Below are 21,691 nucleotides of genomic sequence, written 5' to 3'. Positions count from 1 at the left end.
TTGGAAACGAGACTGGTTTTAAACTCGCATTCATTGGTAAGTTTTGTAGAAACCCGTTACAAAAGGCCGAAGTGAGTTGATCAATTGAATCTTAACATGTCTACACTACTTCCAATATTTGCGCACTTCATTTCACGCACATCCCATAAGGGGCTGTCTGCTGAGCAACACGCCTTGCCTGGCTACTGGCTCAACATATAACGCATCACGCACGGTGGCACCGTCATTTGTGATATGATCAAGGTGTCAATTTTAAAGAGTAGATTCAAACCAAACAGATTATACCTCCCTTTGATTCTGTTTCAATTAACAATAAAATCTCGGTTTCTTTTATTTTCCACCATAGACAATTTATTTTTTCTTTCTCTGTCGCCTGATTTGAAGGCAGGGGTGGGAACTATAGCAGGAATAAAAAGAATTTACACAGCAGCTGAACCAGACTCTAAAGCACATGTATACTCAGAAACTATGGAGAACCTAAGCCACCAACCACTGAGTAGAACCTGCCTGAGCCTGCAGTACTTAGACATTGGGCTGAAAAATTTTAAAACCTACAGTGTACATTGTAATTTAATTCCGTTAAGTGAATGTACGTGGAATGTTTTCTTATCAACACGTTGAAAATGAAGGGGTTTGGAAATTCAGTTAAGCCTGATTGTAACAGATCAACATCACTGAAAATGATTTGACAACAAATCGACCTGCTTGATTTCTAAAATATACTGCAGTTGCCTGGAAAATTCGACTCAATCAATCATCACCTGACCCCATCGCAGTAACGACCCAATCGCAGTATTATTCCCTTTAACTTCATTTAGGTCAGGCTGCAACACACACAAAAATTACTGACATTTAAACATACATGTTAGTGCACTTTGTACAGGTGTACACTCCTTTACTTCCAGCAAAACTACCAGATAACCCACGGCTAATGAGCTCACCAAAGTCACAGTTCATCCATTGATTTTGAGTGCATCAATACACGTACATGCCTCACGTGAGCATGGGGCGATAGAGAAGAATATCACAGATTAAGACTACAATGGAAAGCAGGTAAGATGAGTATAGTTAATACAACGTCATGTTTACACAACGACAATTTTAGGTACCTAGTCCTCTTTTGTGTTTTCTACTTGGATTACTGATAATACAAGGTACTTGTTTCAAATATAACAAGATGAACTGTCTCGAGGACTTTGTTCCACATTGTAAATGCATCCAAAGACAAAACCTACTGGAGGTTTACTAACTGTTGAAATTACAAAAACACGTAATCCGATTTTAGAAACGTAAAGATTTTACTCAAAGAATTATTGAACCAACATTTGCCCAGTTCTCTTCCCTCAGACACCTGTCACGATATCTACAAGTTTAAAGAAAAGAATCAATTCATGAAGCCCCATCCCATGATGGTCTGACCAATGGCAGTCCTGTTATGCAACCATAATGTCTGCAACGTTCTCTGTCATGCAGGCGAAAATTGTTGCTATCAGAAACCGATTGACCTCTTAAGTGAACTTTAATGAGGTTCTTTTTCATATCAACATTAACAGTTGCTGTAGATGTACCGACCCCTGTTATGCGATGAAATAACGCCAACCACGTCTGTTTTGTGTCTATGGGCCACTGGTCACTGCAATGGACGTGCGCCAAAAACGACTGTTTTGTGTCTATGGGCCACTGGTCACTGCGATATGGACGTGCGCCAAAAACGACTGTTTTGTGTCTATGGTTCACTGTTGACGTTGACTTCTGTAGTGTCCTTTAGATAGAGATATGCAACATACGAGATTTCTGTCCTCTCACCCCTCCGTCCACGGCACCTTCCAACATGATTTTGATGAGACGGATCCCCTCTCCGACATCGAATACAAATTACTCAGTTGACATATTTTATACATCTTCAAGTTTAGAATTGAAAGCACTGCAAAAAACTTCCTACGGGAAAATGTTTTGAAAAACAATTCGCGTACATAAATCAAACATTTAAGAAAGTCCAAGGGTAGGCTAAAACTTGTACACGTGCAGTTATTTCTGCATACGTATGTGCGCCGTGTTTACCATGTGAACAAATGTTAGACTTAGTACATTGACTTTGAGGAGAAAACTATTAAAGGCCATGTATGAATCAACTACATGCAGCTCTATCTGGGCAGGGATGACGCGACATGATCTATTACAAGTGCTTGCTGCCTGTCGCTTTGGTGGGTAGTTATTTTAAGACGCAGCGTATCATTTGGACACAGCCCGGGTGCCCAGCATACATGGCGTCAAACGAAAAATGTTGGACTCGCAATGCCTTTACGGGCTACTGAAGCCACCTGCAGCCATCTTACCAGGCCGAATACAAGGGAAATATAAAGGATAGCTCACCATTGTTAACCAAATTGTTCTTGGAATTAATAGCAGTAAGCGAGCCAACCACTGTCTTTGTATTCGGTATGGTAAAATGGCTGCCAGAGAGCCTAGATTTTTTGTTTACGTCCGTAGGCCTTTCACTGCAATTCCTATGATCAAGGCCTCTATAGTTTAGAGTGAACCCGATTGACAGTGGTTCACTTATGGCCATCCCCTTTACAGAAGGCTGGCACAAGCGAATTCCGAATGTATGACGTTATTTTCCCAGCCTTTATTAAATGGAACTTTAAAAACAGCATGGGTCTACACCTCAATGTACATGTACACAAGTATACATTTTTCGTTTTTGATGTCCCAAAGTGCACTTAGTGCCAGTTACAGAATGATTATAAGTGAAAAGACAATTAAGATGTAGGGTCAGTTTTAGGGGTGGGAGGACAACAGTGGACAAATATTCCACAAAATGAAAACATGGAATCAGGTAGGACTGAAAACCCAATCCAATAAGTTTGCATTAAGGCAGCAACCCACAATGCCTAGTGCCATCGATTATCTGCACTTCACAAATTTTGTGACAGGCAGTAGCCTATTGCAGTTTCTCTGTAGGGGTGATAGGGGAATCTTAAAAATCAACAGCATACATGTACGTAACGTGCATGGAGCTTCTGGGCAGAAAACACTGAAGTTAGAATTTTAAAATCTCATAGCATGTCTCAATTGATACCCATCATCACATGGTCGCTAGTAACCCTCATAGTTGACCAAACACTGTAATTGAAAAAGGCCTGTGTCAGGCAATACTACGAATTAACAAAATATTCATGTACATAGATATAAACCGATAGACTCTGATACTTTTTCAGTCTAGAGGTCCTTGATTGATATTTTTTCAACCAGCATCCAGATCCCAGCACTGAGTCCAACACAACTCAGCAACCAACTTGTAAAGCTGCTTCCAACAAGAAAGAACAAGGCGTTGAGAGGTGTCAGAAACACAACAAGCTCCACATTCAGTACATGGTCACTGATGACCTGATGCTGTACAAAAGTGACGAAGACTGGCAGGGTTGCAAGGAGAAGGAGGGCCTCAAAAAAGGCGAGCAGACTTATTCCAGTCACGAGAAGATCACTATGAAGAACTGTTGAAGAATAAATGCCGAACAGGCAAGCACCAAGGACAATGCCTGTTCTGCGTTTTGGTGCAAGGGAGGTGAGGATCTCAGGGTCCTGCTGGAGATTGAGGAGTAGTAACGCACAGCCTGAGTTCCAGATCTCCCATGGCTGAAGAGGGCAGTTGAGACATGCCAGAAGGTACGCCAAGATGGTGAATACATTGCTGATGGTGGAGACTTTATTTGGAGAAAACCCGAAAGGGTCCGTGCTTTGTATAAGGAAACAGTACAAGCGGAGAGCAAAACTTAGCAGTAAACTAGTAGCACAATAGAGACGTAGACATGGTGTTCGGAAATCCTCCAAGAGACTAAAGTTGGCTCCAGCTTTTTGACTCAGTTCAGTGATGTAAGTTACAGAGGCTACGATGGCAAGAAAAAAGACTACCGGCTTGAGAAGAGGTTGCTTCCTGACAGCCCGTTTCGCTGTGAAGTTTGCCCAAAGTGAGAGAAGAATGAAGGCGCAAGGTGTGCAAGACAGGGTGTACTGCAACAGGGTGAGCTTGCTGGGCATTGCAAAGAGAACATCGGAGGCTTCTGCTCCGGATGCCAGACCGACGATGACTGACTGGAAGAACACGGCAAAAAGGCTCTGATTAGCAGACACGATTCCTAGGATGGCAGCTGCAACAAGAGTACCAGCCAGCAATGTCAGCCAGCGGCTAAATGCATGCCAGTCAAGGGCACTGGATGGTTGTAAGATAAACGCTAGCCCAGAGGCAGCAAGGCAGAGAAGATTCACTCTGTGGGCTATGGCTACATGGTGCAAATGCTGTACACTCAGTTTGAGGCAAACAGTCCCAGTTAATGCCACTATGAAGCAAACTGTTTGGACCACGGTTAGTGAGTTGTCAAAAAGCATGTAACTCAGAGGCTCAATCAAACTATGAAAGCAAAGCAACAAACTTGCCAAGACGCTTACAACATAACATAGAGCACTGTTGTTGGAGATTTCTTTCTGATACTCAAAAAACAGTAGCTTAGTCACAGCCAGGGTAAAAGCAACAACTGGTACCCCAACAAAACGGCTGGTATCAGCTGGCCTCCCTGTCAGCAAACCAATAAAAAATGGTAACTTGGAAGCATGGACTGCTGACCCAACCCACACACCATACCAAAAGATGATGCCGGCGGATAATAGCCTCACTAGCAGATACGTGCTAATGACACTTGTGCATGACATCAGCAAGATGGAGTACATTTTCTGTTCACTGAGGTACAATTCATTGTAAACCATCCCTGCCATGAATGCTATCAACAGGGTTGTACACAGTCTGCGATTTCCTGCACTGCATGCAAGGAAACAGGCAACAGAGAGCAGTGCATTCATGGTAAGTCCAAACCCAACAATACTAAGGTTTACACTTGGAAGTGTCAAATGCCATGGAATACTGTAGTGCACGGCTAGAACATAAATACACAACACTGCCAAACTACACAACATTTTAAACATGTGACCAATTTGCCCCTTTTGGGTGGCTGTCCAGCCAAGTAAAACATTCCCAAGTATTGTCACTGAGAGCCAGTGAACAAGCAAGGAATCTTGTGTCTGACTCAAAAGTATCCACCCAAAAAACAAGGATGCAAGTCCAAAAGCCCATCTTGACCACACGATATACCTGTGAGGAATACCATAGCGATCAGACCAGGTTCTTATTTCTAGAAGAGTCATCAGGAAGCAAGGTAAGGTGAATAACAGTAGAAGCTCCAAAATGGTGATCAGGCTAAGCAGGTCCCAAACATTCAAAATGATGAAAATCTCAACTGGTGCTGATATGTATAGAATCAGGAGGAGGGAGACTTCGGCGTGACCGAGCACAAAGACATCAGAGTAGGATCCCATGTTCCTCTTACGAAATGATGGCGGTGAGGGGGTTACAAAGAGTCTAAGCACAAGGAAGCCATGAATGATGACACTGTAGGGTATGTAATGAGACCAGGTAACCATTGCCAGGATACAAGTGAATACGGCCACTGACACGGTTGGAAAGATCGTGAAGAGAGACAGCTCTATGATCTCTGCTAACGACGGTTCCTCTTTCAGGAATTCTTCAAAGTGAAGCAGAACCCATCCACCTGTCAAGACAACTGACATGTTCAGGAGGAGGATGGTGATGATGTGGTATATGGATTCCCACACCAGTGGCAGGGCTGAGTAGATGGTGCTGACCTGCGCCGCGATAAACACAAAGAGGAAGGCCAACACGGCTCTTCGTCTGGCACCCCCACTCTGCATGAAGTGGATGATTAGCCCTCCAGTCACCACCACGCCAAGGAGCAGCTCTCCAGACAGGGCTAAGGCTAAGCACAGCCCCGGTAGAGAAACAACAAACACTCGACCATCATACTGGAATGATCTCAGCTCAAACCATTTTGGCAGTTCCCTGGGAGAGGGAGTAGGTGTTGAAGGAGGACTGGATTCAGCTTGTGAAGGTGGCACTTCAAACGTTCTCTTCATGGCGAGCAGTATTACTTCCTAAAGGGAAAGTAAGAAAAACAGAATAGTAGAAATGATACTGAAATGATAAAGCAATGTCTGCTTGTCTCTTGTTACCAGCCCAAAAGACAGCCATATTAGATGCTATACAAATGTGTGCAGATGCCAAACATATGTCTCTTTTGTACATGTGTGTGCAACGTCTGTGACAAACATGGCTTTCAAACCTTTCCAATCTCTATGCTGTGTATTCTTTTAGTTAGATGAAATAATGCAGCCTCCTGGCCTACATGTAACGAGTTCCCTCACACGAGAATTTTTCCCAGTGATAATTTCCCTGTATTGGAGTCATGCCCTAAGTTTCACAGGGAGTAGATTCCCATGCACTCTATACATGTTCAATCCTACAAGTACTAATACTTGTAAATTTTCAAATGTACGTGTACTTCAGAGCACCAATTACAAAATGTACGAGTAAAATATGAAGACAATGTCCTCATTTTAACTCCCACGATAAACCCTTCTATGACGTACTGATAAATTTTGCTAAACTTTGTTTAAAACACTATTTTATGAAAGTGGGTAGTTATAAAGAGGAAAAACATAATGAAATAGTCTGAACAAATTTACCTTGAAACTCCAAAACACTGTCACAAACTAACGTGAGGTTTATTGATATTGTTTCAGGTGTTGAAAGATAGGAATGCTAGTCCACGGCCGAAATTGCGCTTCTAATTTTCAGTCACAATTATCTCACTCTCAGACAGAATTTTACGCTGCCTTATTCCTATACATATACGTACATGAATTAGATGATTTCACATGAATGGCTACTGTTTTTAATTCTCAGGCCCTAATTATGGGTTTATATCTTAAAGGTTTCTCCCACTCCACCTGGAAAATCAAAATAAAGTCATTGTGCACTACATTCATTATTAACCTCCACAGAGCGATGTCATACATGTAGTTCAATTAGTCAATCAAAAGAAATCTGGTACCTATGTGTTATCTCAAGAGGCAAACATCTCGAACTATTGATGGCCAATTTTGATTTGAAAGAGAAAATTCATCCATCTCTCCAATGCTGAAGTATTTAAAGGATGGGACTGTTATGCATCCGACACTATCTGACTATTGACAGTTAACCCACTGTACACACACATGCATAAAAAAGATGGCCATAAATACATGTACATGTAAATTAAAGATTCAAAAATATATGAATGTCTTCTTTCAAACACAATTACTGCATACATGCATGTACTTGTGTGGCCCCAGAGACGCAGTCCTGGCAGTAACATCATGGCCCATTTATTGGACTAATGTCAGTGACCGTACAGTTGTCAGGTCCATAATATATCGCCATTTATTATGAGAACAAACCAGATTTCACAATAGCGGGCAAAATCAGGGGCCTGATGAGTATACAGTTTAGCTGTTCATGAATGTTACATCATGACAGTCATCACGAGCAAATCACACATGATAATGTGTACAGTAAGGTTCAGGTGGCCTGCATGTAAGTGTGTAGAGACATGATAGGTCTACTATTTGTGTGCGTGTGTTGGGCAAGATTAGTCGACCAGCATGATTGTGCTTTCACATTGCGCTATCAGTCAATCCTGTAGCCCCATCCGTTCGGCCAGAATATGGCTGCACTAAACTTGGCCACACGTCCACGTGAACAAATTTGGCGATACAGGTTGACCAGAAAATTGCTGGAATTTATGCCAATGTTTTATGGTGTTGGATGTATTGTATGATCTCTCCACTTGCACCAACCAGGTTAATTAGGTAATCTCACACCAATCTTTCGAGAAATTTAGACCTCTTTCCGGGTTCAACATGCACACAAGCAAACTTGAGTGAGGGCTGAAATGTTAAGTGTCAAAATACAATGATCAAAAATGCTGGGGCACCTTTGGCAACCTCCACAAGGTGTGTTCAGTTTTTTTTGTAAACCTAAAACCTATATGTGCCCATCAGGTGACTCCAGGTGAATTCAGCTGAGTCAGCTCCCAGGCTGGACCTGGGCAAATCCAGTTGTCCAAGAGACAGCCTTTGCATCACAACTTTTTCAGGCTGTGTGCTTGCACTCGCACGAGTCATGCTGGTGCTGGCAAGATTAAAAGGGCAATTCGCTTACCATTGAGGTCATCAAAATTTGCTTATAAATTCAGTGTAAGGAAGACTTGGCGTCTTGGGCAGTATTACTAATTAGTGTCAACATACACAGTATCGGCAACATACTGTCACCACCTCAAAGACACGTTCCAAATTAAAAGAATCAATATTTGACTGTAAAGTTTTTATCAAAAGAATTGCCATTTCTTTGTTCACCAAAATATGGTCCTGATCCGAAGTTGGCAGCCATGTTGTTTTGAGGGCAGCTCGAACCATACCATCATACTAAAGGGGTAATGATTTTTTTACCATAAACCATCATAACACACGTCAGATCTAGTACGACAGAGTAGTAGTGAGTTGGTCCCTTACCGTTCAGAAAGTAAGTCTAACAGGGTCTGGGGTCTGACTGTCAGTGTCAGCTGGCCCCAAATTTCCCTTTTCTTCCCAAATGTGACTAAACCTCATGTTCATAATTGTAATCTCCAATGCTTACTTGATCCTAAGCCGGGCGCCTTAGACAGTTTAATTTAAGGACCATTTGGGAGGTGAATTTGGAAGATTTTGATTTGGGGTGCGGGCTACAATCCTGTACAAAACAGTTGGAACATCTTGTGGGAAGCGCAGTGATAAGATCCCCCTCTCCCCATTCAATGTTCGGCCCAACTTGTCCAATGATAAACAACATGGACGGGGGCAAGGGGGAGGCATGTTCCAACGTTATTTGTCTGCAGGATTGTCTCTAAAAAGTCATCCTAATAGGAAGCGCGTACATCCTGCTCTTAAAAAATGCTGCACGCACACGCGCGCTAACAACCGCAACGGTACATCACCTCAACTGAAAAAGGGAGAGTCACATCAATTTTCTTCTTTCCCATGGTTCACCATTGCCATATTTCATCTGAAACCCAACCATACCAACCAGAAAGTGAAAAGAGGTCAGACAGAATTGTGTGCTCCTCATGTAACCATATACATGTAGCCCTTCAGAGCGAATAAAAAACTTCATTTGAGAGAGATGTGCTGAAATTGTATGTTGCATCGTTCACGATGCGCCCAACTTATGCCATTTTCAGTGGCCAACTTGCCTCTTGTTGCTGACACCTGCAAGCAGCAATCCCGTTTGCGCAAATTTACAGTGGACCCTTCCACCATATCCACTGAAAAAAATCCCGTACCAATGGGTGACCATAACCCATAGCTGTTGTATCACTAAATATACAGTACCGAAGTGAATACGTCACGCGCACAATTAGTGTGTAAAATGCATTAGCGCGAGAACCAGCGCGTGAACCAACACGCGCGCGTACTCCATTTGTTTGCACTGCACTTTCTGGTTCACAGTGACGTGACACTTTGGTAGTCTATAAAATAACTATGCATTTGAGGGCGCTGTTGATCAACTGCCGCCTGTGTATTTTAACTCCGTGTTCTGGTCATTATTAAATCCGTTTTTAGCTTTGGGTCTCGTAACCATCCTGTTTTAATCTTCGGAATATCTGTTTTATGGGTGCAAGTCTGTAGATTGGGTGAGTTCTGTGAGGTTTTTGATGCTTATGGTTGACTTTTAAGCCTCTTGGGGATCTTGTTTAACTGTCTGCACTGCAGCCATGGCACTTCGACTGATGTTATTACTTGTACTAGTGATGCTTACTCACACCTATAGTACACATCCCTGCCCATCACTGTTCGTGCGATCTGCTACTGCTGATGCTGCTATGCCATATCGATGTCGGGGACCCAATCGACGGCTTTTAATACACGTACCCACAGTCAGTTGGGGTAAGCATGGATATATTCGCCTAGCCATACCTGATGATGGACCTTCCATTGATGTGACTATATACAACTATGTCGCTAGGAACCCAGGCCCACATTCAACTGATAACTATCCAGTTAGAAGAAATGTGAAACAATCTGCCGATAATTATGGTCTCATAACTCCCAAATTTGTGTGTTCTCGCAGACAGATACTAAGTATCTGCCTTAATCACCGATCTGTCATTGATCCTCATATCCTTCATCAGCTTAAGACATGTGGACTTCTTAAATACAGAGGTAAACGTGCTGGTAAACATTCCGGTCAACGAAGAATACCCACTACCATCAATTATTTTTTGCAATGTCCAAGGGAGTTTTGACCAGAATCTACACACGCATTCAACTACGAAGCAGGCCCACGTTAATGCCCGTGCATTTTGTGCCGTTTCTAAGTCGTCAGTCTCCAGCTCATACTTCATCACTGAAACTTTGTACTGTGAATACACGCTCAGTGAAGAATAAATCTGCAGATTTCCTGGACTATGTCTTAATGAGTGGGGCGGCCATATATGCTGTAACAGAAACTTGGCTAACCGACTCATATGCTGTTCATAGAGTTGAAATCACACCACCAGGATTCCTGTTTGGAGATCACCCGCGGACTGGACGCACTGGAGGGGGCACCGCAGACCTTTTCAGAGATGGTATGCAAGTCGCTGAAGTAACACAGAAGGATTTCAGCTCATTCGAACACTCTGAATGGACTGTAAAGTATGGTGGTAAGACTCTGAAACTTGTAATCGTTTACGGACCGCCATACAGCCGAAACCATTTAGTTACAACTGCATCATTTTTGGCAGAGTTTAGCACTTATCTTGAAATTCTGGTGATGGCATCTCAAACACTGCTTATCACAGGCGATTTTACTATTCATATGGATGTAGTTAATAACTCTGATGCAGCCCAGTTTTCTGAATTATTAGTAACTATGGGTTTGCAACAACAAGTTCAACAACCAACTCATGGAAAAGGCCATATATTGGACCTTGTGATCACCCGCACGTGATGACTACTTCATCAATGAACCACCTGTTTCGGACTTTTTGTTTTCCGATCATTTTTCCCTTTCGTACAGTATCAAAAAAGAAAAACCTTTTCTCCCAGTCAAGAATGTGACCTATAGGAGTGTAAAATCAATTTGCATTGACTCACTTAATGCAGATCTGGCTAGCAAAGCATTGTATTCTGAATGTCTAAAAGGTCTGAATAACCTTGTGCAATGTTAAAACACCACGCTTCGGAATACTTTTAATGATCATGCACCTCTTAAACTAAGGCCATCATAGATCGATCATTGGTCCCTTGGTATAATGCTGAAATCAGATTGGAAAAGGATTCGCGTCGGAAGACAGAAAAGAAATGGCTTTACACCGGAAATGCTGATGATCTGAAACTTTTTAAAATACACAGAAATAGAACTCCTCATTGATGAATGATGCCCGTAAACAATTTTACGCTGGGTTTATTCGTGAGAACAGTTGTAATTCTAGACGGTTCTTCAAGGCTGTAGATACACTCTTAAAACCAAAACCCAGTTCTTGTATCACATTTGATTCTCATAGTTCCTTGTCTTCAGCAAATGCTTTGGGTCAGTTTTTTGTACAAAAAAGTTTGATTCTGGTTTTTCACAGGAGATGGGCATTGTGGAGAGGCATATATCTGAACAAGTAGTGTTTGATAAATTTGTGCTACTTACTGAACACCACGTTAAATCTCTTTTGGCAAGGGTTGCAAAAAGTCATGTTCTCTGGACCCAATGACAGCACAACTTGTGGTCAAATGCCTGGATGTTTTGCTACCAGTTATTACCAGAATCATTAATCTTTCGCTAGAAACTGGCACATTTCCCACTGATTGGAAGGAGGCTGTGGTTCTTCCCATTCTTAAGAAGGATAACTTGAATTCCACAGTTTGTTGAAACTTTCGTCCAGTTAGTAACCTCCAGTATATTTCTAAATTAACAGAAAGAGTAGTTTATGAACAAATTCATGAAAATATGTTCACCAATTCATTGTATCCTGCATGTCAGTCAGCTTATAGAAAGTTCCACAGCACTGAGTCGGCACTTCTTAAGGTAAAGAATGACATACTGATGAAGATGAAACACCAGTGTGTCACTTAACTTGTATTGGTGGATCTCAGTACTACATTTCAATCCGGTTGATCATAAAATATTATTGAACCGTCTTCAATCTACAATTGGGATCTCTGGAGTAGCTTTGGAGTGGTTTAAGTCTTATCTTACCGACAGGAGTCAATGTGTATTACTGAATGGTGTAATGTCTGATCAGTTTAAGTTGGATTTTGGTGTTCCACAAGGGTCATGTCTTGGAACTCTTCTGTTTTACACATATCCATCCACTTTGTTTGACATTGTCGGCATCTTTCTGATACACAGTGCTATGCCGATGACACACAATTATATTTGTCATTTAAACCTTGTTGCTCAGTGAACCAGGAACAGGCTGTTATAGCCATGGAAAACTGTTTTAGGGATTTACGACAATGGATGCTCAGGGACAAACCCATGATGAACGACACAAAAACAGAATTTACTACTATTGGCAGCAAACAACAGTTGTCTAAAGTTTCTACATCGGGTATTAAGGTCGGCAGCACCATTATCTCTCCCTAATTGAATGTTCGCTGTATGGGTTGTTTGTTTGACTCCAACTTGAGTATGAATAAGCAAATAATTTTCACATGTTCTGCCGCTTTTTATTATATTCATAATATCAGGAGAATTCGGAGATATTTGTCTCAAGACGGTTTACTAGCCTTGGTCCATGTTTTTATAACAAGTCGTCTGGACTATTGTAACATAGGTTTTCCCGGCCGAAACAGCATCTAAATTCATGAAAGTGCATTTGCATCCCAGCTATTTCTCGAAGCCCGTTACTCCAATGGTTGATTTTCGAAACTTTGCGCATTCAGTTTCGTATGTGGACGTCCAATCGTGCACTTTCAAGGATTCAGTTTAGTAACAGTATCATTCAATTTCATGATGCGCAAGCGTCACTTAATTTCGCTCTGGGTGACTGGGAGGTGGATTCCTACCCAAATTTTACTTTCATATGCGGCAATGGGCACTCATATTCGCAATGTTAGCTTTTCAAAGTATACGTACCCTAAGTATTGGAGAAAAGATAGAGTTTCTGTATAATTATGATACATGTACAGTTCCAGAGACATCTTGATCGCTGGCGATATTTGCCCTGGATCTTTATTATCCCCAACCTTTTCATTTAACTTATACTGGTATACTTTTGTTCTGTTAAATGCTTATGGGGATAATATCGTGTTATTTTTTAAGTACAAAAATGTCGGATTACACGAAACCAATTTTGTTCTTTCTTTTTATAAATTTTCAAGCAGGAAAAAATACAAATTACAAGATTACTGATGAAAAGAGTATTTGGTCATTTAACAATCATTTAACCAAATAAGAAGAATCTAATCATTTCTTTTTCTCGTTTTAAGCAGAAATAAATACATACATTATAGACAAGAGGTTCCCCCATCAACGTAATATTAGTGTACTGAGAGCGATTTTTCTCTGCGAGTGAAACCCCTCTTCTTCATGATGGAATTTAAATAAATTAGTCAAGCATAAAACATTTCAAATTTGTAAATTAGACTTCGATGAAAAACATTGCCCGGATGTCAGAAATGCTTGCCTATTCACAAAATCACATGCCTATTACGAGTACCACAGAGTGACCGTGCGTATTTGACTTCTGTTCTTGGGGTTTTCTAAACTGAATAGCGACTCAAATTTTGCAGTTTAACAGGAATTTGCAATCGCGTGCTCATGGAGTTAAATCGAATAATTATTTTGGCTGATTGAATGTTGATCTGGATCATCAATCAAATTCGCGCTAAATTGAATGAGTCTGACGTTAATTGGAGCGCCGATTTTAAAAAGTTGGGTGGGAAAACCTATAATTTATTTGTTTGCCAATTTCTCAATTGATTAGGCTTCAGAGAGTACAGAATGCTGCTGCCAGACTTGTTTGTAATTCATCATTTGGGACTCTTATCACTCCTACACTTCGTCAATTACATTGGCTTCCGGTACAGTTCCGGGTTCGACATAAAATTATTCTTCTTTTGACCTTCAAAGCCATTCATGGCCTTGCTCCAACATACTTTGTTGGCTTGGTGCATGTTAAAGCTCACTCTTGTTCCTCTCTGAGGTCTCATGGGAAGCTACTTTTGGAACATCCTATTGGCAAAATGCAAAAAAAAATTCTGGGGACTGTTCATTTGCACAAGCTGCTGCCCCCACACTCTGGAACCAATTGTCACTTGAAACCCAGGTTGTTCAATCTCTCTCTCTGTTTAAAACCAAACTGAAGACCTATCTTTTTAGGCAAGCATTGTTATTGCAATTTTATTTAATTTATATAATTTTATGTAGGTTTATTTAAATGTATTCTTAAGTTACTGCATTTTGTTAATTGATTCCTGCGTAATATAAATGCATTATTATTATTATTATTTAAATATACTTTGTTGGGGGGTGATTACGCTCTATACCGGCCATAATACCACACCTTGCCTATAATAGTCATTATTTATTCCTTTCCATAACTATTTAATGCTTACAGCATCACAAAGGCAGCGCTCAAAACAGCAACGCAACAAACCCTCCGCCCTCTTGTGTAACACAGACCCACACTCATGACACCCACTTTCCACAAAGAAACTCAGACAATCCTGGACAAAATAGTTGGAACATCTTGTGGGAAGCGCAGTGATAAGATCCCCCTCTCCCCATTCAATGTTGCGTTCATTTATTGGACCACGATTCGGCCCAACTTACCCAATGAGAAACAACATGGACGGGGGCGAGGGGGAGGCATGTTCCAACGAGATTTGTCCAGGATTGTAGGCCTACAGGGCTTCTTTTTTTTTAGTAAAATAGGCCAAACAGAAATTAGAAGTAAAACCCTATGGAAGGTACTTGGACCCTGCTATCGCCCGACCACGTCCAAATGTTAAAAAAGACGAATTAGATGATTTTTTTTAGGATCCCAGCCATATGGCGATCCCGTCCAAAAACGTAAAAGAGGAATACTAATGCTCCAATTAGTAGGCCTAGAGCGACGACGAGGCTAGCCTGGGCCCAAATTCAATTGGGCATTTCCACGTTGACTGGTGTTACATATTAGTTCATTTAGAAACTTTTATAACCCCACACATACTGAAATGTAGCAGTTCAAAATTCCACTTACTTTGTGCAGGTACTTACTGACACTTGGTTTAAAATAACACAAACAAAAAATGATTTCAATAGATAACGACACTTTTATTGCATTGTAATTATAGCGTGACTCGCTTTACACGAAAAGGAAAGCAGTAAAATCAGCGTAGGTTTAAATCAAATTTCTCCTCAAACTATGAATTGGAGAAACAATGAATAGTTATCAGAAACTCACAACTCAATACCATTTCTACATCACCTAAAATGATAAGCATTTCCCAACCAGTTTAGGAAAAAAAAATCGATGTGACTCGCGTTACCGTGACTCCCGTTACCTCAAGATTACCCTAGATTATGCCACATTAGCTTGATTGTTTGTGTATACATGTAGTTACCAGTGCAACAGTGCTGTCAGGTTTGCAGTTGAGAAGACAAATACTTGCCAAGTTAACACTTATAACATTATAACAATAAAAGAATTACTTTGGAGAATTGACACGTGATTCCCCCAAAAAACCAACATACATGTACCAGTAAATGTCATTTTGAATGAATGCCACGTTACCACATATGGTTGATCAAACACGCTTCATGACAAGAAGTTGTAATGGCCACGATGGTTGACTGTGAATTTTTCAGCCTGTTCTGTTTAGCTTTTGTTAGGTTTGTTCCTTTGCCTTCTTGAGCTCACAACTTTTTCCGCTCATCTCATTCTGTTGCTTACGGTAGTCACTATGCATGTACTTCTCACTCAGTAGCACAAAGCTTTTCACATCTTTTTCGCTGTCTTTCTGCTGCTGTGAGAGTCGTACATCAATATCTGAAATGAAAGAAACAGTTCCAGTAAAATTTTGTGACATTCCTTACGGACAATTTTACAAAAATTAAAGGCTATTAATGATACCTTGCAAATTATTAAAATATTCAGTACAAACATGTATGTCCATGTAATTTTATATGTGAAGTTCATACAAAATTGATAGATTGATCAATTGTCACATTGATTCCTTGGATTATTTGGCATTAGTAAACATGTATAATGTTGCGGGATACAAATTATCAAAGGCGACCCTGCAGGCACCTCTGCTGGGTAGTGGAAAACAGTTGGCTCTTAAATCACTTTACGTGTATGTGTGGTTTGTGAAAAACTTGCTCCTTAACCATTTTACTACAATGTCATTCAGCAATACAGGTATATGTCCATTTAAAGTGCTAGTAATATTGTCAACTATACAAGTTTTAGGCCTAGTACATGTACATGTACGACACATGAATAACACGTGAAATACAGAAAAAGAACAATAAAGCTAAAATACCAGTGGGAGAAAAATTTACCGGTATATGATACATTATGTGTAATCTGGCTAATTACATGTACATGTATTGCAATAACTGTGGAGGTCATACTACATAGAGTTGCATACATTGATTTGTCAAAATTCTACAATTGGAGCAATTTGTGCCTCTTTTTCCCCTCATTATTTACTTTCACTTTGAGCAAAGTTTTACTTGTACATGTACTTCACTTTTCACCCCTATATGATTTTGTGAGAAAGTTACATATACATGTACTTACCTTTATTTCAGATACATGTAGATGATGACAAATGCAAATCTTTTGTTTTTCTGCCCACATGTACATGTAAATGAGGAATTTAACTAACAGGAACCGGTGTATGGAATTACTCTCTGCTGCCCTCTATTTAAGATGCCAGTAAACTTTAGAAAACAATGGGCACTGATGAAAAGATAACAAGCACTGTTACTACTGCAGTTTAAATTGTGACTCGCGTTACCCTACCGCTAAATGCTGTTACTCGGGATACATGTGACTCGCGTTTCCAACTTTCAGTGCCAGATATATTATCCTAGGCAGATAACCTAGGGTCGGTGTTGTTATAATTTGGTTTTTGCACACTGAAGGAGGAGGTTTATAATTGACAAACTAAATACCCCTGGGGTTTTGGTATACAGTTAACTGTTTGTGTATCATGTGACTCGCATTACATCATCACCACCACTTGATTCAACAGGTCTGTCCTGAAAAAGCTAGAATAGAAAGGAATGTATGTCATAAAAATAATGAATAAATGCCATCATGAAACTACAGGTGTATATCCAAATTTCAACTCAGCATATAAATTAAAATGGGGTTGTTTAGGCAGTTACAAGGAATGTGCTTTTGACATGTTTGATATGTAAAAACTAAATTAGCCTAGGCCTGCAGACTTAATGTTTAAAAGGTAACTTTAAAAGCCAGCAAAGACTACAGTAGTTGAGTTTTTCCATAGCTTTAGTTAATATGTAATTGTAAAAATACAACCAACTTAAAAACCTCAGTGAAAAAAATTGAGTCTATTTTCCTTTTTACACGGAAATGTGAATTAGGCTAGGCCATACATACATGTAATAATTGCCAACCATCTAAATTCATGTAGGCCCCTAAATCATGCAAACAATTTGAGTTGTTCGGACGTTATCACTTTCTGATTGCTTGAAAACCGCTGCAAAGGAAAGGAAGTAATGTCCATGTGCGGGAAACTTACCTTTAACACGTTTAAATGACTTACACTGCTCTGGCTGTCGCTACGATCATGCTACGATGTACAATTAGCAGTAAAATACAAAAACTACCTGAACGTGGGGGCCGCCATCGTTTCACCCTTTCTCATGTGTACCAATTGGTGGCGCTCTTACTAAATTACATGTACGTAGTACATGTAATTTTTTTTGCACACAGCTGGGCCAAAAAGTTCCGAAAAATGAAAAGATGACAGGGTGGGAACAAGAATTTTGACTATTAAGCATGACTTCACTTGTTATGCTATAAGTTTGACACCATTCCGAATGGTTTCAAACCAGTGAAACTGGATTTAACAGGAAATGGTCCGTTCCTTGTAGAAGAAAAGAATCGTATCCATGAACTGCCCACGTGAACATCAGTGGTGAAAATGAACACATGAACACAGACAAAGGCTGATTTCAGGACATTTTGTGATTACTCAGGCTGCTCCACCATGGTTCCACCAACCACTAAAATAGAAACATTTTGAGCATACAAATGTCAACCATTTAAAAATATATTCATAGGCTCAATAAATGCTCTTCGAAAATAATGTCTGCCGAGTACTGTTCGTTTCACAAACTTTGCAGGTTTTGCTATGATGTGGAATTAATACAAAAAAATAACAATTACATTAACTGTTACTTAGAAATGATCGAGTACATCCAAATATTTTAGCACTACCATTTATGTGACATTTCAAAATTCTTTGTAAGTTGTTTCAACAAAACTGCCTCTTAGCACATACCGTTAACAGACAAGCCTAGTTTAACAATCTTGTATTGTTCAAAATTAAAAATCAATATTTCCTTTTCAAGTAACTCAATTCAGCCAATTGCCAATGAGAAGAGAACAGCGACCACCACCGTTCCAAGTTACACATCTGCTACGTGCAACTGTCTGGAACTGCTAATTGCAAAAGATTAAATTTACTGAAAATTATAAAAAAGAGACCTACAGCGGAAAAAAGCTGTAGTACTGTACTCAGTACTTGAGGAAATAGAAATACAAATTTGGGTTCACATGACAACTGGACGCTATTGCATATTTATAAATATGAAGAGTACTTCTTCCAATCATGCCTCATTACTTTTGAGGAAAGTCAAACAATATTAAATAAAAAATTATACCCATAATATAAAATTTGTTCAAAATAAAAACAACTTCCCTTATTTGGTTCAATTTATCAACATATTCCACATGGACTTGAAAATTTTTACTTTCAAATTAAGTTCATATACATGAAAAAAAATGTACAACTCTGTAAAAATTGGAAAGAAACTTTGATGTACATGACTTTTCAAATGCAAACAAATTACTTGAACTAAGAAGTAATTCAGATTTAGAAATGACACTTCTATAATGACAGATATACAAAAGCTACAAAGCAAACATTGCAGGAATAACATTTTCATTACTTCCAGCTGTGTTACAAATAGTGCCCACATTTTGGAATTTAAAGCAAAATATTAAGATATAAATGTACTTAGATGATTGTAAGATCCATGATCTCCAAAATCTATGAACAAGTTAGTTTTTCAAGGTGTGACATATCACACCTCTAGGAACAAAAGGAAGCTTATTGCCCATGTAAATACTGAATATCACTTTAAAATGAACAGGAAAATAGATGGATTCTGGAACTTTCTCTTATCTTCAGTTGAGTAGCTGACATTTCTCAGCAACATGGAATTACAGACAAAAATCAGGTTCCTTGAGAAATACTTGAACACTGAAAAACTTCTGCAGAGACAGAGGTCAAACACATGTCAGTCACAAGAAACAAGGAATGAAAAGAATACAGGTACCTCTTTCTGTAAGAATTTATTTGAGTCACTTGTGACTTTGAGAAGGATTAACCTGTGGAGACATAACAGCTTCAACACCATCACAAAATCTCCATTCACCTAAAACCAGTCTGTAATCACACGTGACTAAACCAGGCATGTAACTTGGACTTTGACAAAAAGCGAGGAAATTTCAATCTTTACAACAATTTGTACAATGTACTTTGTTTTCAATTTTCAATGGACTTTGTGTGTAAAGTGAAAAATGATGAAATCAGCTGATCTGAGGAAAAGTTGCATGCCTGTTAAACAAGTTCAAATGTAGCAAAACAACTGATTAATATTTTCCCAACATTGAATCTCAACCACCCCGTCAACACAGATGTTCAGTCTGCAAGTGTCAAAGTTCCACTGTTCTCAAACCTGGGGGTCACGGAACTCTTTTCCATCTCCTTGAAGTTTGCATGTGATCTGCATGGCAGACCGTAGTCTCTCCAATCGATTCCGGTTGAAGTGCTTGTCCCAGAATGGGACAAAACAGAAGATCTACACAAGGAGACAAATTTCAGAAATATACAAGACAAAAATTGCCGCAAACTGGCTACTCTTGACCTTAAAAATACTAATTAAGACTCCGCGAGGATCCAAATTTCAAGCTCTCCGATTTGATTTGAATAGAAAAATAGTAAACTTAAGAGAACTTTAAATAATCAGAAGAGGGCGGGGCTGAAAGCATTGCAAGTAAGGACTCACCGAATTCAAGACAAAACAAAGAGGAAACCAAGTAGGCACAAGACCACTTGAAAAAGACAAACACTGTAAAGTAAAATAGAAAAGAGAGATTTTTAGAGAAAGCTAAAAAATCGTGCCACATTTCTTGACTATCATCATGCATCTAGTACAGGCTCACAAAAGTTGGGTTCTTTTTTACATTTTTCAAAGCATTACCGACAGAGAGAAAGCATAGTTTTTTAATACACTGATCAGTACAAGTTCTCTTTTGTTCTTTTATCTTGACAATTACTTCCATTTAACAAGCTTTCAAAGGTCTGGATCTTTCCAAAGTCATGTTTTTGTGTCGCTTTTAGGACCAAAATATCCAACAGAAATGAAAAAATGGTTTTATATTCAATGCTTCATTTCTTGTTTCCAAAAAAAGGGGCGACGGAAACATGGAGGGGGTGGTGGCATTACCTCAGCCTCTGTTCCTTGCTCCTGACCATGTTTGAACTCTATTTCCACAACGTCCAACCACTCGGCCCAAGTCCAGTTGAAAATCTGAACTTTAAACCTTTCCCGATCAACCTTAAGAAATGATATCAATGTAAGATCAAGTTCAGGTTAGGCACATGATACCTGAGAGAGAGAGAGGACAGGCATTGCTATGGTATGAACACAAATTGAATGCACTACCAATGAAATGAAGTTGACTGAAAAAAAGTGAAGATTACTAGATGGATGGCAAGTAAAATCTAGAGACAATAATGGTAATGATACTAATAATGGGTTATGTATTCTCAACAACATCATGAATTGACACTAAACCGCATGTGGGTGTCAGTTCATGGAAATTGCATAATAAAAAACTTCAGTTTCACGAACTAACACCTGGTAGTGTGCACATGCACACATTGAAACTGACCAGATCGACTGACTTTTGTTTTCACGAACTGACACCCCAGCTTGCTGCAGCAATACAGAGCAAAGAAAAATGCTGGGAAAGGTTTGACATGAATTTAATCCATCTGTATGCTTGTTGCATTGCACAAAAATTAATCCAAATTTGTTTTAACTAGTGGAATTAAGATCTGTATCAGTCTGTGAAAACTAAAATGCATGGAGTACGTGCGGAAGTGCCACACTGCACTGGGTGTCAGTTTGTGAAAACCAAAATAACTTGGTTCTCTAAAATGCGCACAAATGAGATCCCCTCATGCACAACTGAGTGTCATCAGTTCGTGGTGTCGGTGACAATATGATGTTCAAAGATGGTGATAAAGTAATGGTGTTAATGGTGATGGTGGTGAAGACTGATGGTGGTGAGGACTGACCATGGTGATGGTGGTGGGGACTGATGGTGGTGATGGTGGGGTAATACGGGGATGTCGTACCTTATTCACAAGAAATGTACTGTTAGCTTTTTCCACAGATTGAACCCTATCCACAGCTTTGATAATCTCTTCAACACATGCACCAGGAAGGCTCGTTGGGCAGTCCCATCTACAC

At 39.8% G+C, this 21,691-nt stretch overlaps 3 protein-coding genes across 6 annotated transcripts in view; 1 reads left to right on the top strand and 2 right to left on the bottom strand.

Moving 5' to 3' along the window:
- Positions 1-705: 705 nt before the first annotated feature.
- LOC110985436 (uncharacterized) lies at positions 706-17,974 on the bottom strand. Of its 3 annotated transcripts, none has more exons than XM_022246459.2 (2): positions 17,662-17,974; positions 706-6,003 (listed from the first exon to the last, which is right to left on the bottom strand). In XM_022246459.2, exon 2 carries the CDS (start codon positions 5,983-5,985, stop codon positions 3,223-3,225), a length of 2,763 nt encoding a protein of 920 aa, XP_022102151.1. In that variant the 5' UTR covers positions 5,986-6,003; positions 17,662-17,974; the 3' UTR covers positions 706-3,222. The 3 variants fall into 3 exon arrangements, with proteins under 3 accessions (XP_022102151.1, XP_086997106.1, XP_086997107.1); XM_087140980.1 differs by lacking the exon at positions 17,662-17,974 and adding an exon at positions 8,922-9,337; XM_087140981.1 differs by lacking the exon at positions 17,662-17,974 and adding an exon at positions 8,946-9,337.
- Positions 9,471-21,691, top strand: part of LOC110985472 (rab5 GDP/GTP exchange factor-like) — a 27,351-nt gene continuing 15,130 nt past the window's right edge. Inside the window, exons 1-2 of the mRNA XM_087140982.1 lie at positions 9,471-9,617; positions 9,755-10,628. The gene's annotated coding sequence lies outside the window, so the exon portion shown is untranslated. The remainder of the gene's footprint in view (positions 9,618-9,754; positions 10,629-21,691) is intronic.
- LOC110985437 (uncharacterized) overlaps positions 18,180-21,691 on the bottom strand; it is a 7,632-nt gene continuing 4,120 nt past the window's right edge. For both annotated transcript variants that reach the window (XM_087140983.1, XM_022246460.2), the window contains exons 3-6: positions 21,577-21,685; positions 20,660-20,770; positions 20,219-20,281; positions 18,180-20,011 (exon numbers count right to left, since the gene is read on the bottom strand). In XM_087140983.1, coding sequence (XP_086997109.1) covers positions 19,883-20,011; positions 20,219-20,281; positions 20,660-20,770; positions 21,577-21,685 — 412 coding nt within the window. In that variant the 3' untranslated portion in view covers positions 18,180-19,882. The remainder of the gene's footprint in view (positions 20,012-20,218; positions 20,282-20,659; positions 20,771-21,576; positions 21,686-21,691) is intronic.

This window comes from Acanthaster planci, linkage group LG09, assembly GCF_054643075.1.
Source record: "Acanthaster planci isolate LZ-2023a linkage group LG09, COTS_SCS, whole genome shotgun sequence".
In the NCBI taxonomy this organism is placed as follows: Eukaryota; Metazoa; Echinodermata; class Asteroidea; order Valvatida; family Acanthasteridae; genus Acanthaster; species Acanthaster planci.
This window is presented reverse-complemented; position numbering and strand designations above follow the sequence as displayed.